Source organism: Erythrolamprus reginae, chromosome 2 (assembly GCF_031021105.1).
Source record: "Erythrolamprus reginae isolate rEryReg1 chromosome 2, rEryReg1.hap1, whole genome shotgun sequence".
NCBI classification, from domain to species: Eukaryota; Metazoa; Chordata; class Lepidosauria; order Squamata; family Dipsadidae; genus Erythrolamprus; species Erythrolamprus reginae.
Window position 1 is genome coordinate 324,323,659 of NC_091951.1, and position 18,045 is coordinate 324,341,703.

At 37.1% G+C, this 18,045-nt stretch overlaps 1 protein-coding gene across 1 annotated transcript in view; it reads left to right on the forward strand.

The window, feature by feature from the left end:
• Positions 1 to 18,045, forward strand: part of DHX29 (DExH-box helicase 29) — a 40,099-nt gene that overhangs the window by 12,412 nt on the left and 9,642 nt on the right. The window contains exons 6-19 of the mRNA XM_070743342.1: positions 564 to 686; positions 1,596 to 1,722; positions 2,305 to 2,466; positions 4,646 to 4,811; positions 6,723 to 6,846; positions 9,097 to 9,702; positions 10,537 to 10,680; positions 10,766 to 10,942; positions 11,598 to 11,738; positions 12,624 to 12,768; positions 12,980 to 13,100; positions 14,586 to 14,670; positions 16,835 to 16,923; positions 17,770 to 17,898. Of these exons, the coding sequence (XP_070599443.1) occupies positions 564 to 686; positions 1,596 to 1,722; positions 2,305 to 2,466; positions 4,646 to 4,811; positions 6,723 to 6,846; positions 9,097 to 9,702; positions 10,537 to 10,680; positions 10,766 to 10,942; positions 11,598 to 11,738; positions 12,624 to 12,768; positions 12,980 to 13,100; positions 14,586 to 14,670; positions 16,835 to 16,923; positions 17,770 to 17,898 (2,339 nt within the window). The remainder of the gene's footprint in view (positions 1 to 563; positions 687 to 1,595; positions 1,723 to 2,304; positions 2,467 to 4,645; positions 4,812 to 6,722; positions 6,847 to 9,096; positions 9,703 to 10,536; positions 10,681 to 10,765; positions 10,943 to 11,597; positions 11,739 to 12,623; positions 12,769 to 12,979; positions 13,101 to 14,585; positions 14,671 to 16,834; positions 16,924 to 17,769; positions 17,899 to 18,045) is intronic.

The window sequence follows — 18,045 nt, forward strand, 5'->3', positions numbered from 1 at the left end:
TTATCATTACATAGAGAAATGTAATAAATATTTTTTTACTTCTCTGAATTGATCTAATCAATAAGTTTTTCCTTTTTGTATCATGAAGACTTCTATTTTGAGCAGAGTGATTGTAGCTCCTTTTTATGTTAAGTGTTTTGTTTGTGATGTTTGTATTTTGAAAAATAATAAAAATATTTAAAAAACAAAACAAAAAACAAGATAAAACTCCTGTACAAAAGAACCAATAAACCCTTATCCCGCTGGCAGTAGCAATCAGACCAAACACTGTATGGGCTCCATATCATTCTGAGTCCCCAGGCCGTTGGCAGAACCATGTGTTCAGGGCCTTGTGAAAGACTCTCAAAGTGGGATGCAATCTTATGTTTGCAGGTTTGTGGGAGCTACCACGAAGAAGAGTCCTTGTTCTTCATTCGACTAGACAGGCCTCCTTAAGAGAAGAGACCTAATACAACCTAATTGGGTTGTATTAATTAGTTCTAAATAATGGTGGATTTTCAGTAATTTGGTCGACTGCTTTTAAGATGTATTAATAACAACGTGTTCCTTTATAATATCCAAAGGTAACCACAGAAAAACAAAAAAGTATAAGTATGAAGGAACGAATCTTGCTATATGCAGAGCAGCAGAGGATTGAGGAAGAAAACGATTCTCAGAAAAATTCAGAAGAAGAAAAATTTGACCCAGTAAGTTCATGAGCAGATCTTTGCCTTTTTAACATACTGTTGTGATGTATAATTAATCTGAAGTTAGTTGGGGGAAAGACTTAATGAACTCAATCTGTATAGTCTGGAGGACAGAAGGAAAAGGGGGGACATGATCGAAACATTTAAATATGTTAAAGGGTTAAATAAGGTCCAGGAGGGACGTGTTTTTAATAGGAAAGTGAACACAAGAACAAGGAGACACAATCTGAAGTTAGTTGGGGGAAAGATCAAAAGCAACGTGAGAAAATATTATTTCACTGAAAGAGTAGTAGATCCTTGGAACAAACTTCCAGCAGACGTGGTTGGTAAATCCACAGTAACTGAATTTAAACATGCCTGGGATAAACATATATGCATTGTAAGATAAAATACAGGAAATAGTATAAGGGCAGACTAGATGGACCATGAGGTCTTTTTCTGCCGTCAGTCTTCTATGCTTCTATGTTTCTAAGAAGGCTGAAAATCACCTGGCCAGCGCATGCATGCAAGCTGGAGCTGACATAGGGCAACATCTTGCATGCCCTCAGATACGGTTCGGCATCGCTATCACTATTATAGAAACATAGAAACATAGAGGACTGACGGCAGAAAAAGACCTCATGATCCATCTAGTCTGCCATTATACTATTTCCTGTATTTTATCTTAGGATGGATATATGTTTATCCCAGGCATGTTTCAATTCTGTTACTGTGGATTTACCAACCACGTCTGCTGGAAATTTGTTCCAAGGATCTACTACTCTTTCAGTGAAATAATATTATCAATAAAATAATATTATATAGGTTATTCATATCTTTAAACATATAATGTGTGTGTTTTTTTAAAAAACAACAACAACAACAAATTGCTACCATATTCATATGGAATAACTAGTTTTTCTGAAACAGAATGAAAGATATTTACATTTGGCTGAGAAGCTTCTGGAAATGAAAGAACTAGCAAAATCCTCTAAGGAAGAAAAAAACAAGCAGGGGCAGAAGATGGCACAAGAAAAAATAAGGCGTCTTCAACAAGGTAGAATTGCTCAACAATCATTTGTTTGCTCAGTCTTGCAAAAAGTATACCTCTTGTTTTTTTGTAACAGTTATGTAAAATACTAACACATTTACTTTCTCTTCTAAAATTGGGAAATTATAATACTAAAAATGGTACATAACGTGTAAGTTATAGAAATTCATTTGCCCAGCCAAGATTTTTTTTTAAAAAAAATTCTTGCCTGGTATAATTGTATCAGCCTGATAAACTTATTGTGAGCTTTAGAGCTTTAACTGGCTCTAGTGCAGAGCTAAGTATTACAGATTGATTATATGGGAATTAAATATGAATGGTGTGCTCTATACATTTTCTGAATTTGGAGTAGCATACATATTCTTCCTTTAAAATATTCTGTGAGGTTAATATTAGCATTTGTATTTTAATATTGTCATATGAGTATTGATTCAGCTGCAGAAGACACTAGTGTTACAGATAAAATAGGAGTAATATTTTTTACAAAATTAAGTGTTCAGGTCGAGTTAAAAAAAACCTTTTCTTTTTCTCCCTCTTAAGCAAGGGTATTTGACAATTTGAATAAAACCTGTTTATATTTTTTTACAGAAATGGCCACATTGGAAGATCACCCTTTGTTCAACCCCGATATAAAAGTTATAGACCAACCAAGTGAAAAGAAAAAGAATCCTGTGCTTCTTGAAACAGATGAAGCCTTGAGTATGAAGATACTTGAGAAATCACAAAATCCTCCTCCAGAAGAACAAAAAGGTATGATTACATATTTTTTTTAAAACTTCATTGATATTTTTGGCCAATTTTCAGACAGTCTACCATAGAATATGAAGAGACCATCCCCAAATGGCGTGATATTGATTTCATCAATAGCCTTTTGTAAGAGGCATCTAAGGCATTTGCAAAATGATTTGTAAGATTTGATTCTGTGGGATTCAAGGGTTGCTCTTGTAAGTTGTGAATCTAGGATTGATTTCTTTGGAGCAGAATATTGCTTCATTTTTTAAAAAATCATCTAAAATATATCAAAATAAACCTTGCATCCTCTTAGCTACTTGAAAGCTGGATAATAAATCATTCCATCTTTTGAGAGATGTGACTGTATTGATTTATAATAAATAAAAGCATATCACTTAGAACGGATATCAAATTCAATTTCATTGAGGGCCACATCAGGGTTGTGTTTGACCTCGGGGGAGGGGAACGGGGAGGAATGGCCAGTTTGTCAATCATATTGAGCCGGGGTGGTGCAGCAGGTAGAGTGTTGTACAGCAGGCCATTGAAGCTGACTGTAGATCTGCAGGTCAGCAGTTCAAATCTCATCACCGGCTCAAGGTTGACTCAGCCTTCCATCCCTCCGAGGTGGGTAAAATGAGGACCCAAATTGTGGAGGCAATATTCTGTCTCTGTTCAAAAGTGCTATTGCTAACATGTTGTAAGGCACCCTGAGTCTAAGGAGAAGGGCGGCATAAAAAATCGAATAAATAAATAAATAAAATATTGGGGGCACCTATAGTGGCCTGAGAACAGTGGTACCTTTACCTACAAATGCCTGTACTTACGAACTTTTCTAGATAAGAACTGGGTGTTCAAGATTTTTTTGCCTCTTCTCAAGAACCATTTTCCACTTACAAACCCGAGCCTCCGAAAATAACCGGAAAAGACAGGGAGAAACCTCCATGGAGCCTCTCTAGGAATCTCCTGGGAGCAAACAGGGCTTCCATCTTCCCTGTGGTTTCCCCAATTGCACGCATTATTTGCTTTTACATTGATTCCTATGGGAAAAATTGCTTCTTCTTACAAACTTTTCTACTTAAGAACCTGGTCACGGAACGAATTAAGTTTGTATGTAGAGGTACCACTGTACTCTGCCATCAAAAATGGGCTCCCGAGCAGTCCCGGTCCCCCCACCCCGCTCCATTTTTGCTGGCAGAGGGCTGCAGGAAGCTATTACAGCTGCAGAAGCACTACAGGCCAGTCCTTTGCTATTTCTAGGATGGCTGTGCAGGCCAGATCTAAGTACCCCAGGGGCCGGATCTGGCTTGTAGGCCTTGAGTTTGACACCCCTGACTTAGAATCATCCCATCATACTAATTATGAATCATAACAACTTTTCTCGTTCTTTCTTCTCTGATGGGAATAATTTCTAGCCACCAGGAGTCAACACAGTCTTCCCTATAAGTCTAAATAGACTTTCAGGCCAATACTTGAACAAATCAATCATACAAAAAAAAAAAAGTGGGACTTTAGAGGTTTCTTCATAGAAAACACCTGGAAAGGAGCAAATTAAATCCAGCTCACTAAAAAATCCTGCCAAAACCTTCTAAAAATTGAAGCTTAAAACCGAGCAGCCATAATGGCTTTTTTCTCATTCCTTTGGAAATAGGAAATCAGTTTTAAAGGAAGCATGCTTATAGATAAATATATTCATTAACATATAAGATGAAAGATGAACAGGCTTGTATATTATTAAGCATTTGTTACATAAGCAGGCTTTTTTCATAGCATTTTTTAAAATGCCATCCCAATTTTATTTGAATTATGGACACTCCTTGCAGAATATAGCATGATAAATGAAGGCATTATTTAATGCAAGTATAATTAGAGGCAATACTTCTATAATTCAAATATGGGCACCCTAAATAAAGTGTTGGCCCTCAAAATCTGAACTAACACATGTTCTTGATCTCTTAATATTGTGTGTGTGTGTGTATGCAAATTACAAATGAACCTTTGTGCCCTGTATAAACTAGTAATGAAGCACTAGACTCTAGGTTCAATACTGGAATTACTTTAGCTCAGCACATGAATTTATTATGCTACAATTGAAAATTGTTTATATTGAAATGGGAGATTTAAAATTAATTCATCCAACTCTGGTAATGGTCTCTGTCCTCTGTGTACAAAAACTTTTGTTTTCTTCTGCTGATATTAGTGAAAAAGAAAGATCCCCAGGATGTAAGAAATTTTGATTATACAGCTCGAAGCTGGACTGGAAAATCTCCCAAACAGTTCTTGATTGACTGGGTCAGAAAACATTATTCCAAGTCCCCAAATCCTTCTTTTGAAAAAGTTCCATCAGGAAGATATTGGAAATGTAGGTATGTATACCCATGAAACAAATTTTCATTTGATTATGCTTTATAGTTTCATTCCTTTTACATTTTTGAAAAGCAATTTTAATGGATGAGTACACACAGCTTGAAACATAGATTGAATAATTTACCCTGAGGCATGATTGAGCTATTCGGATCTAATTCATTCATATTGTACTATAATTTCTTAAGTTTTATAGGCAAAAGTAAAACTTCATGCCTGTCACTATTATGTAGCCAACCTGAGTCCCAAGTTCTCACATTTGCAAAAGCTGAATTAGTGGTATATTTATTTATTTGATTCATATCCTAATTGATTTAGTGCAAATTAAGGTAACATACATAATGTTTCTGCCTTCTGTTTTCCCCACAATCGTGTGAGGAGAATTGGACTGGGAGAAAGTAACTAGCCAAAACCATTTAAAATGGTAGTTAGACAGCAATATCTAAACTTATATAATAAATAATTACCTTTTCTGTCTTTTGATTGCCTTTGTTAATATGTGCAAAAGTATTATTTCAGATTACAGTGGTAGCTCTACTTAAGAACTTAATTCGTTCCATGACCAGGTTCTTAAGTAGAAAAGTTTGTAAGTAGAAGCAATTTTTCCCGTAGGAATCAATGTAAAACCAAATAATGCATGCGAAACCATTAGGAAAGAAATAAAAGCTCGGAATTTGGGTGGGAGGAGGAGGAGGAAGAAGAGGAGGAAGACAATCACTGCCAAAGGAAGAAGGTGAGGTGACGGGAATCAAAAAAATCCAAAACCTTAAGGCTTAAACGGAAAAAAAAGAGGGACTCTGATGCGGTGAGGTGGAGCACGTGCCTCCCATACACCCGGCACGAGGCTGCCTCCCATACACTGTGCCAGAGAGAGAAACCCAGGAGGAATGGCAGGAAACTGGCCGGGCCTTCGTGCAGCTCTCAAATTTCCTGGGAAATTTTTCTGGGCTCTAGTTCTTAAGTAGAAAATGGTTCTTAAGAAGAGGCAAAAAAATCTTGAACACCCGGTTCTTATCTAGAAAAGTTCTTAAGTAGAGGCGTTCTTAGGTAGAGGTACCACTGTATATCAAATTAGGAATGTGTTTATACAGCTGATATTGATAATCATTTACTTATAAATATTATTTATATATGCAGTTTATTGATTGCCTGACTCATGACAACTCTGGGCGGCTGATGTTATTTGAATAAGAAATATGGCTTGTTTCAGTGATATAAGCCATACAGCTTATACATTAAAATTAGCCGTATGAAATGTATTATTGTCATTTCATGAACCAATCTGTGGCTTATATTTTGCCACATCTTATATTTTGCTGAAGTGACTGAAGCTCATGATGTTTGGAATTTTGAAAACACATTGTGAGTGTTTTAGATGCCATATCCAAAGGTTGGTTATTACCTTTAAAGCCCTAAATGGCTCAGGGCCAGACTATTTACAGGACCACCTCCAACCTCATACCTCATTACGGCCAGTGAGGGCCCACAGAGTTGGTCTTCTCCAGGTCCTGTCCGCCAATCAATGCTGGTTGGTGGGACCTCAGAGAAAAGCCTTCTCTGTGGTGGCTCCGACCCTATGGAATTAACTGCCCCCAGAGATTCGTACTCCTGCCTATTGGTCTTCTGGAAAGCCGTTAAGACCTGGCTTTTCTGTCAGGCCTGGAATTAGATTGTCTGCTGTGTGTGTATGGTTCTTTTTACAATATTATTTTATTATTATTATATTACTGATTTTATTATGCAATTTTGATATTACTGTATTTATCCCACTTGTTAACCTCTCTGAGTCTGCTTTGTAATGAGTGGCATATAAATACAATACAATAAATAAATAAATAAATATGCTTCGCCATTCAAAATAGTTGTCATTTAATATATTATTTTTATTAAGCTTGAATTAACTATTTTTAAAGGGTAAGAGTTATCAAGTCAGCTGACGATACATTGGTGGTGTGTCCCACAATCGTTACAGAAGATAGTATGCAGGCTCAACATCTGGCTGCCACATTAGCTTTGTATCGATTGACAAAAGGGCAGGTGAGATTTTGTAATTCCTAATAAAAATGTTTTTAATTATTTGATGAAAAGGAATGGTGACATATACAGTATGCACGATCAATATTTTGGTGATTAATGTAGGAAAGGGTGACTCTTAGAACTTTGCAGTCTGATGGATCTGACTGCTTTCTAACCTTATGGAATTGTTTATTTTATTCTATTTTTAATCAGGTAGTATCTGATGCAGTTTTGACTTAAACATTTTCAAAATAATAAGTAGCATTCAGATACAGAAAAACTCAGGTAAGTCCCCTGCTATTCAATATCTACATGAAACCGCTGGGTGAGATCATCCAAGGGCATGGGGTGAGGTATCATCAATATGCCGATGATACCCAGTTATACATCTCCACCCCATGTCCAGTCAACGAAGCAGTGGAAGTGATGTGCCGGTGCCTGGAGGCTGTTGGGGCCTGGATGGGTGTCAACAAATTCAAACTCAACCCAGACAAGACGGAGTGGCTGTGGGTCTTTCCTCCCAAGGACAATTCCATCTGTCCGTCCATTACCCTGGGGGGAGAATCATTGACCCCCTCAGAGAGGGTTCGCAACTTGGACGTCCTCCTCGATCCACAGCTCACATTAGAGAAACATCTTTCAGCTGTGGCGATGGGGGCATTTGCCCAGGTTCGCCTGGTGCACCACTTGCGACCCTATTTGGACTGGGAGTCACTGCTCACAGTCACTCGTGCCCTCATCACCTCGAGGCTCGACTACTGTAACGCTCTCTATATGGGGCTACCTTTGAAATGTGTTCGAAAACTTCAGATCGTGCAGAATGCAGCTGCGAGAGCAGTCATGGGCTTTCCCAAATATGCCCATGTTACACCAACACTCCGCAGTCTGCATTGGTTGCCGATCAGTTTCCGGTCACAATTCAAAGTGTTGGTTATGACCTATAAAGCCCTTCATGGCACCGGACCAGATTACCTCAGGGACCGCCTTCTGCTGCACGAATCCCAGCGACCAGTTAGGTCCCACAGAGTGGGTCTTCTCCGGGTCCCATCAACTAAACAATGCCGCTTGGCGGGACCCAGGAGAAGAGCCTTCTCTGTGGCGGCCCCAGCCCTCTGGAACCAACTCCCCCCAGAGGTTAGAATTGCCCCCACCCTCCTTGCCTTTCGTAAGCTACTTAAAACCCACCTCTGCCGCCAGGCATGGGGGAACTGAGATACTCTTTCCCCCTAGGCCTTTACAATTTTATGAATATATGTCTGTATGTATATTTGGTATTTATATTAATGGTTTTTAAATCATTTTTATTATTGGATTACTATTGTACGCTGTCTTATTATTGCTGTTAGCCGTCCCGAGTCTCCAGAGAGGGGCGGCATACAAATCCAATGAATAAATAAATAAATAAATAAATAAATAAATAAATAAATAAATAAATAAATAAACTGAAATTGTTGGAAAGTTTGGCCTTGTGACATTTAGCATTTTTCTTTGTAAGTCAGATACCTATGCCATACCTTCAAGAAGCCATTCTGTAGCAAAACGTCTTAGCCACGTCCCCTAGGGAAAAAAATTGAATAGCCCATGTGCTCTCTTTTCAAAATCAGTAATGTAAAATCACCATTCAAATATATTCAAATATATTCAAAAATATATTCATATATATATATATATATATATATATATATATATATATATATATATATATATATAATGTTATTATGCTATCATTATGCAGTTGAATTGTTATACTGCTGCACAAACTTTGTTACCTCTTGGAAGTTTATATCTGTAAAACACACACACGCATGCATGCACATACTGTATCTGCATCTTAGATCTATAAAACACACACACATGCAAACGTACTAAAAATAATTTCTGGAAGATCATTAGAGTATAAATCTGGGTATAATAGACATTTAGAAGTAACAAATCTGTACCACGTTACTAACCTGTTAAAGTTTCACTATGCACATGATTCAAAAGTACATTGAAGAGTTTTCAGAAGTCTCTGTTAAAAAATAACAAAATATTGGGGAGCCTTTTGGGAATGCAAGAGGAAGTTATATTAATTTTAGGAACCACCTAAAATAGGATATTAAAAATAGTTTCTCTTTCTTTTGAGCCAAATAAGATTACAACATAAGTCTTTATTCATATTTATCTGAAATCAGTTTTATTTAATATAATGACATTTCTTGGTAAATAAACATCGTGCATAATTCATTCCAAAGCATATTTAAAGTATGCCTTTTTGTGTCTCCTCTTCAGTCGGTGCATCAGTTACTTCCTCCTACCTACAGAGATGTTTGGATAGAATGGGAGGATGCTGAAAAGAAAAAAGCAGCAGAAAACAAGACAGAATCCAACAAGCCTCGTGATCAGTTCATTGCCAGACTGCTGAACAAGCTGAAGCAGCAGCAGCCACCACCACAGCAATTTGAAGGCAAGCCCAAACTTTCAGAAGATGCAGAAGACTCTTGGGAGAATTTAATTTCTGAAGAGGACTTTAATGGGCTTTCTCTTGAGACTTCGTTTACAGATGACTTAGAACCCATGAGAGCTCTCTTTAAAAAACAACAGAGTTCTTCCAGATACCAAAGACTTCTAAAGGAGAGAGAACAACTACCAGTGTTTAAATATAAACATACCCTCATAGAAACTTTAAAAAAGCATCGAGTGGTGGTTGTGGCTGGGGAAACAGGTAGTGGTAAAAGCACCCAAGTTCCACATTTCTTGTTAGAAGATTTGCTACATAATGAACGAAGTTTGAATAAATGCAATATTGTTTGCACCCAACCACGGAGGATCTCAGCAGTGAGCTTGGCAACTAGAGTTTGTGAAGAACTGGGCTGTGAAAATGGACCTGGTGGAAGAGTAAGATGTTCTTAACAGTTATGTTCCAAAGACTGCTTTTTAGAGAATGTAATAGGACAGGTCCTAAAAGATCAGTTTATAATGGAATACATTTCCATTTATGTCTTAGGGGAATTTCACGTAAGAATGTTGAGATCATAAGGAAAAAAATGGTAGATTACCATTCAGGAGTAATTTTAATTCCTTTATAGAATTGGTTGTGAATCGGTAATTGCAACAGCGGCATTATTATCTGGCGAACTGAAGAATAGAATAGAGTTGCATTTGAAGCTTATCCAGGAACAGACTGAGTTTACAATTTAAGTTGGTACTTAATTTTTGCAGTCAGTTTATAAGAGAAATTCCTCTTTCGAGGAAGCATGCTCCATCTTTCCATATTAGTTTCCCTGAAATATTTGTTATATTTTTAATAAATATTAAATCAAAGAGTTGATCTTGTATAGAAACTATTACATATCCTTAAAAAACACAGATAGAAAAGACTATCTGGTATCTCTTTCTGCTGGGATGGACTAAAAATTGGGCCCTGCTATAAAACTACTTACTCTTGCTATGGTAGGGGTCCCCAAACTTGGCAACTTTAAGACTTGTGGACTTCAGTCTCCAGAATTTTACAGCCAGATATACTTGCTGGAGTTAAATTCTGGGAGTTAAAGTCCACAAGTCTTAAAGTTGCCTGGTTTGAAGACTTTTGTGCTATAGGATCAATTTCTTTTTTCAAACAGAAACAATATTTGTGAATTAATATAGAAATAAAGTAGCCTGTTCTAATAATAATGGAAAGTTCCAATCTCAATAAGTTTATTTTAGATAAACCTTTTATTTTCTCCTAAGAATTCCTTGTGTGGCTATCAAATCCGTATGGAATCGCGAACAGGAGAGGCCACTAGACTGCTTTACTGTACAACTGGAGTTCTTCTTCGGAAATTGCAAGATGATGTTCTTCTTTCTAACGTGTCTCATGTTATTGTAGATGAGGTTAGCAGCACATTTTTTACTTATCTGAAAAAAGCAGCATAATTATTCCTCCATATTAACCACCTTTATATCCCTTTTCATAAAGGTTCACGAAAGAAATGTTCAATCAGATTTCTTGCTAATTATCTTGAGGGAAATCTTGCACAAGCGTTCAGATCTCCATCTTATTTTGATGAGTGCCACAGTTGATAGTGAAAAATTCTCCAGCTATTTCACCCACTGTCCCATACTAAGGATTTCAGGAAGGAGTTACCCTGTAGAGGTAAATGCATAATTGTATTCCTATAACAACTCTTGATTCATGTCCTAACTTTTCCTTTGAAAATACCATACACTGTTCATTTCTGAATCTGTGCTCTGAATGTATTTAAAAACTCACAATGAGCTGGCACAAATTATTTCTAATGTGGATATGATTTCATATCCATTGATTGATTATATGCCATCAAGTCAGCTCTTAGCGAACATACAGATTTTCTCCATGATGATCTGTCTCTAACCTGATCTTTTGTGTCTTATAGACATGGTGGAATGACATACCATGGTGACATGGAAAACATGTCCACCCACGTTGTGTTTGTCTTCTCCTCCTTTACCTCACCCATCCATATTTCTCAGCATCAGAGTGTCTCTGCTGAGCCAAGTCTTCCTTAATATGTCCAGAAGATAATAATAATTATTACTTTTAAATAATCTGGCTTTTCATTTGTCATACAAGGTGATGTGTTACTCATGCTTAAAGGCAGACCAAGACTGCTAAAAGTTATGCAACTTTTCCAGCTGAATTTTGTGATACTTAGCTGAGGCAAATGTTTGATGTACCTTTCTGATCTAATAATGGGAAATTGTTCTGAATGTAATTTCAAAATAAATACAGTATCTCTAAAATGGAACTATTTCACTTTACAAAACTCCAGGTTTTTCATGTTGAAGATGTAATAGAAGAAACTGGCTTTGTTCTGGAGAAAGATTCTGAATATTGTCAGAAATTTTTGGAAGAAGAAGAAGAGATAACTGTAAATGTGACTAGCAAAGGAGGAGGAATAACAAAGTATCAGGTGACATTTTCTGTGCAAAAAATAAGTTGGCTTACAAAACTATTTATCAGTTGTGCTCAAGATAGCTGTCTCCTCCCCTCCTGATTTGGGATCCTCCATTATTTTACATAATGGCCCACTTTATTTAAAGGGTTGTCAGCCCTCAGTACAGCACAGGATGGGCAAATTGTGCAGCTTTAGAAATTATCCTTCAAGGATTGCTGGAACCAGCATGGTGATATTGTGATATCACAAAAAGAAGCAGCCATGAAATCTTGGCTCTGGTTTTTTCTTTGTTATTTGGGGGGACGAGGAAGAGATTTACTACATTTATTTAAAAAAACAAGAAAAATTGTGAAAATGAAAGTTGCTGCCAAGCTTTTGTATATAATCTTGGGAGGTCTGGCAAAAATAGAATTGGGGGCATGGACTGTTCCTTGGTGTTGCTCATTTTTGGTGTAGCGTTTCAGAGTGACAGATGAAAGGGTAGCAAATTTATTTCTAGTTCTGTTGCATAAATTTGTATTCAGTCTTCTGTTAGTTGATGTTGCAGTTAGGCTGCTTTGCACATACAGTATAGTCCTTTGTTATTTTATTTATTATGTGCAGCAATGGATGAAACTACACTGCTCAAAAAAAAATAAAGGGAACACTTAAACAATACAATATAACTCCAAGTAAATCAAACTTCTGTGAACTCAAACTGTCCACAACACTGATTGACAATCAATTTCACATGCTGTTGTGCACATTCAACTTTGTACAGAAGTATTCAATGAGAATATTTCATTCATTCAGATCTAGGATGTCTTATTTGAATGTTCCCTTTATTTTTTTGAGCAGTATATTTTGTTACATTATTTTGTTTTAGAATTATTGTTCCAAATTTCTTTCTGTTATGTTTAGGAAAGTGTTCTGGTTCAGGTTGCAACTGGTATTGAGCTTGGACCATATTTCCAAAAATACAGCAGTCGAACTCGGGAAGCCATATATTGTATGAATCCCTACAAGATCAACTTTGACCTCATACTGGAGTTACTTGCATTTTTAGGTAAGGTTTTGAAAAACGGCATAAAATACAAATTTGTAATGGCTTTCTTATTCCTGGTCTTTCCTTTTTCCCTAAGGAAAATGCCTAACTGTGTCTCTCTTTCTCTGAGTGTCTGTCTGTCCATCCTATCTATTATATCATATCATATATCTATGAGATGTTTCTTGATAATAAAAATGAATTTTTTATTTGCTTCCGTTTCTCCTTACAGACAAAAGTCCCCAATTCAAAAATATGGAAGGGGCTGTCTTGATTTTTCTGCCAGGCCTTGCACATATCCAGCAGTTGTATGATCTGATTTCCACTGACAGAAGATTTGATTTAAGACAGAGGTAAGCAAATCATGGAAAAGTAGTGGTAGATTCTGATTAAAATGTACATTGTTGCATAGTTTGAATCATGAGAAAGATAAATAGGATTGTTAACTGAAAATAACAAATTTTAGCTATTTAATGTGCAATTTTCTTACATGCAAATACTCATCTAAACATCAAAATAGTTTTTACCATAGTGGACATTTTTGGTTTTGCATATAAAATAAATTATATAAAATGGAATTGTCTACTTGTAAACATTTTCAATATCCTGAAATGGACTCAAGTAATGGATATATCAGCTCATATTTCTCATAAGGCAACTAGAAAGAATAAATATTAAAATATCTGTTAAAGGACAGGTTTTCATTGGCAATATTAAACATTTCAATATAATATACCGTGTTTTTCGGAGTATAAAACACACTGGAGTATAAGGCACTTCATTTTCATTTTAGCACATGGGTTTGCCGGCAACTTCAATCAATCAGCTGAGTTGTCGAGAAGCAGATAATCAGTGGTTTGTACTAATGAGGCTCTGCTGCTGTTTACTGCAAGTAGGTGAATTGCGGGTAGGCAGAGACCGAAGTGTGCGGGTGGCTGGGTGGGGCTACATTCAGTGTATAAGACACACTCAAGTTTTCACCCCCTTTTAGGAGATAAAAAGGTCTGTTTTATACTCCCAAAAATATGGCAATAGTTTTGCAATTTGTAGTACAGTGATCCCTCGATTTTCGCGATCTCGTTCTTCGCGAAACGCTATATCGCGATTTTTCCCACCCAATGACGTCACTCTCTTCCTTCCTTTCTTATCTTTCTTTCTCTTTCTCTATCTTGCTTCTTCCTCTCTCACACTCTCTTCCTCCCTTTCTCATCTCTTTCTTTCCTTCTCTCTCTTTATCTCTCCCCCTCTTGCTGGCGGGCGGCGGGCGGGCGGCGGGCAGGCGGGGGCATCAGCGAGGAAGACCCAGGGAAGGTTCCTTCGGCCGCCCAGCAGCTGATCTGCTCGGCAGCGCAGCGAGGAGCCGAATCGGGGTTTCCCCTTTGCGTGGGCGGCGGGGAAACCCTGATCTTTGTCTGCTCGCTGCTGCTGCGGCCGCCCAGCAGCTGATCTGCTGGGCAGCACAGCGAGGAGCCGAATCGGGGTTTCCCCGCCACCCACGCAAAGGGGAAACCCCGATTCGGCTCCTCGCTGCGCTGCCGAGCAGATCAGCTGCTGGGCGGCCGAAGGAACCTTCCCTGGGTCTTCCCCGCCGCCCATGCAAACTCCACCATCTGCGCATGCGCGGCCATGAAAAAAAGGGCGCGCATGCGCAGATGGTGTTTTTACTTCCGCAACCCTACATCGCGAAAAATCGATTATCGCGAGGGGTCTTGGAACGGAACCCTCGCGATAATCGAGGGATCACTGTATATAGTAATATTCGTACAATGTATCAAGACATAATGGTTGGTCAAGTTTTTGTCTTACGGGTCAATTTTTTTTGCATTACAATTTTTTAGGCACCAGTTAGTAGCATTGCATTCTGTTCTGTCCACTCAAGAACAAGCATCTGCATTTACATTGCCTCCTTTTGGTGTTAGAAAGGTAAGCTTATGGTATTAATATACATGAACTGATACATTGCCCTGTGTCTCAAGATCTCTGATGTTCTCCATAGAGGGTAGAGCTATCATCTAGGCATGAATTGTTCTCGTCCATTCATCCAATGGAACTGAGTCTTTTTTTACTGATTATTTCTGTGAGCCAGGGATCCCAGTTTCACTCAGTCCTCAGACAAGGACAGACAGATTGCCTCCTGATCCTGTAGGCAGCCCTATTTAAGCCTGTGGGACCATTTTTGGCTTCCGTAATGCTACTGGAGTTAATCTCTCCACTTTTCAGATGTTGAAAATTTGCGGGTACTTGTCTGGTAAATGGGAGCCCGGTGCTTTCTATCTGAGGCAGCAAGCACGACTGCAGGAGTTTCATTCACTCCCCCACATGTTCAGTGTGCTACAGCTAGCTCTTTAAACCTGGAGCCAGGGGATTCCCATTCCTAACAGTTGCAATCCTAGATTTTTCAAGGAATGTCACTCAGTGTTTTTTAATCGGCTAAGGATACAGGCAAAGGTCCGTTGCATTGTAATGAGCGCTGAAGTAATATTTAGTCTCCTGGCCTCACGTCTGAACACGAGGCGCCATTTTGAAAGAGGGCAAGTTCACAGTAACCATTTTGATGAGGTCGTAGCCGCCATTTTGCTTTGTCTTATTTTTGGGGAAACACGGTACATAGTATAACAAATAGGGCAAAAACCAGCACAGGAAAGTTTAACATATTGCTGCCCTTCAGAATGATATTAGTCTTCTATTTGTATAGTCATTAACATCAACCAGAAGGGATATTTATCTCACAATGACCAGGTGAGATAAAAGGAGTTTGTTTCATCAATATCGGGGGGACCACAAGTTTCCCATTCCTGTTAAGATAACTCAACACTGTATTGACATAAAATTTGTTATGAAGATACTACTTATAGTAGTTAACAGTAATTGAATGTAATCATCAGGAACATTTTTGCTTGTTTGAGTGGAGTAAGTTGTAGTGCAGTTTATTTTTACTATTAAAATATGTTCACCGCTCTTCAATTCCAGATTATAACTAAGGCAGCTGCTTAAAGCAATTAATATTTAAATTATTTTAGATATGCAGGGAAGCAAATAATTAAAATGCATTAAATTGAAACAACGAACAATGATGTCAGCAGCCTGAATTGAAATTAGCTTAAGTAGCAGCATGTTAAAAACTAACACATTAATTTAAATGCCCAAGGCAGTAAAATGTCTTTATTGGTATTGAATTGAAATGAGAAACAAACGTTTCTGAAAAGCCAATGAAGATCATAATAAATTGGGGAAGTATCTTAATAACTTGCAATTGAATTACCTTTGCTGCAGTATTTTGTTTTTTATATATTTTTTTTTATTTCTAAAGTTAAAATGCAAACTCCCAAAGAAAAAAGTAGTAACAAAAAAACCCAACCATACCCCCTAATTGTATGCTTATTATATTTCAACAATAATAGCTACCCCTCTTGCAAAACAGGTCCACAAATTATGAACTTCTTCAACTCTATCAAACCAATTTGACTTACCATGTATCTACTGTAAAAAAGAATAGTTAACAAGTAAACCCAATAGCAAAGCTAAAATTTAAAGCCCTTCATTAACAATCTGGTTATTGTATTTAATTCACAGGAAATCCACAAACAGTTTCTAATCTTCCATAAAACCTCAGCAGTCATTATTTCTGATTCATCCAGGATCAAATATTCTCAATTCTTAATAATAAAACTCTTCCTTAAAATTATAGCTGCTACCTTTCCAAACATTTGCATTTCATTCCCCAAAGACCTATATCTCTGTTGTGTGGTATTTTATGTTAAGTGAAATACTGAGATTACTTCAAGGAGAGTCACTGTACCTATTCCATGAGTGGTTGTTGTGGGGACAATAGGAGGAGGAAGGTGTATTAGGTATTTTCACCACCTTCAGTTATTTGTAAAAAGAATGGGACATATAAATGTATACATAAATAATGTCCAAATATGATGAAATTGTTCCTCTCCTACATAAAGAGTGGAAAAACTTAGAATCAAAGGCGTTGCATTCAGAGCAAAGACTATATTTATCCCAAATTAATTTTTTCTTGCTAAAAGTTAAAAACTTTTAAACATGTGTATGTTTAAAAGCATTTGTGTTTCTTTTACAGATTGTTTTGGCCACCAACATAGCTGAAACAGGTATTACTATACCTGATGTTGTTTTTGTAATAGACACTGGCAGAACAAAGGAAAACAGGTGAAAGCACTTACTTTTCACTAAAAAGGATCAGATTTATTTATTTATTTGTTTGTTTATTTATTTATTTATTTATTGGATTTCTATGCTGCCCCTCTCTGAGGACTCGAGTCGGCTCACAGCATATAAAATATACAATACACAATATCAATTAAAAAATACTGATTTTTTTTGCAATAGTGATTTTGATGTATTAGAAGATTTTTGTTTTTTATGTGGTAACTGGATATAATGTAGTACTGTACTTATTCTAGGATAGGACCTTGTCGCACAAAACAGTATTTTTTTTAGATCAACTGTTTTTTGAGAAATAGATAAGTGGTATACAGTATTCATCAAAAACTTTTCTTTCTTAAGTGCAAAACTCTTTGTCTGGACCTTTTTTGTTTTTTTCTTTCTTGTTGTTAGGTAGTTATAAAAACTTGATCTGGCACACTTCAGATGGAATGGGTGGGAGAAATTGGGAATGGCATTTAAGTTTATGCAAAGAGTTATTGGAACCGATAACTGCAATCCTCCTGAACCGGTTCCTTTTTGTGTTTGGCTATAGATCATATCAGAATAAATAAGCATAGCTTTCAGGGGTTGAGACTACTTAGCTATGTTTTCAGAAGTGCTCATTTACAGACAAGAAAATATAAAGTGGTGTTCTATATAAATATAAATGTATATTTTATTTTATGTACGCTGAGAGCATATGCACCAAGACAAATTCCTTGTGTGTCCAATCACACTTGGCCAATAAAAATTCTATTCTATTCTATTTGGGGAGCTATTACGTTTAGTATAAATAATGTTGTATGTGCTGGACATTTCCCCACTTTTTTGCCTTAATATTTTTTCCAGGTACCATGAAAGTAGTCAGATGAGCTCATTGGAGGAGACTTTTGTCAGTAAAGCTAGTGCATTACAACGTCAGGGACGAGCAGGGCGTGTCAGAGATGGATTCTGCTTTCGATTATATACCCGAGATAGGTAAAATAATTTTAACCATCAAAGTATTCTATGTTCAAAGCAGAACCATTTGCTAAATGTTACCATTTCTAGCATGTTACTTTATTTACCTACTAAATTGTCTCACTACAAACATGCAAAGCTTATTAATTAACATTAACTTCATTG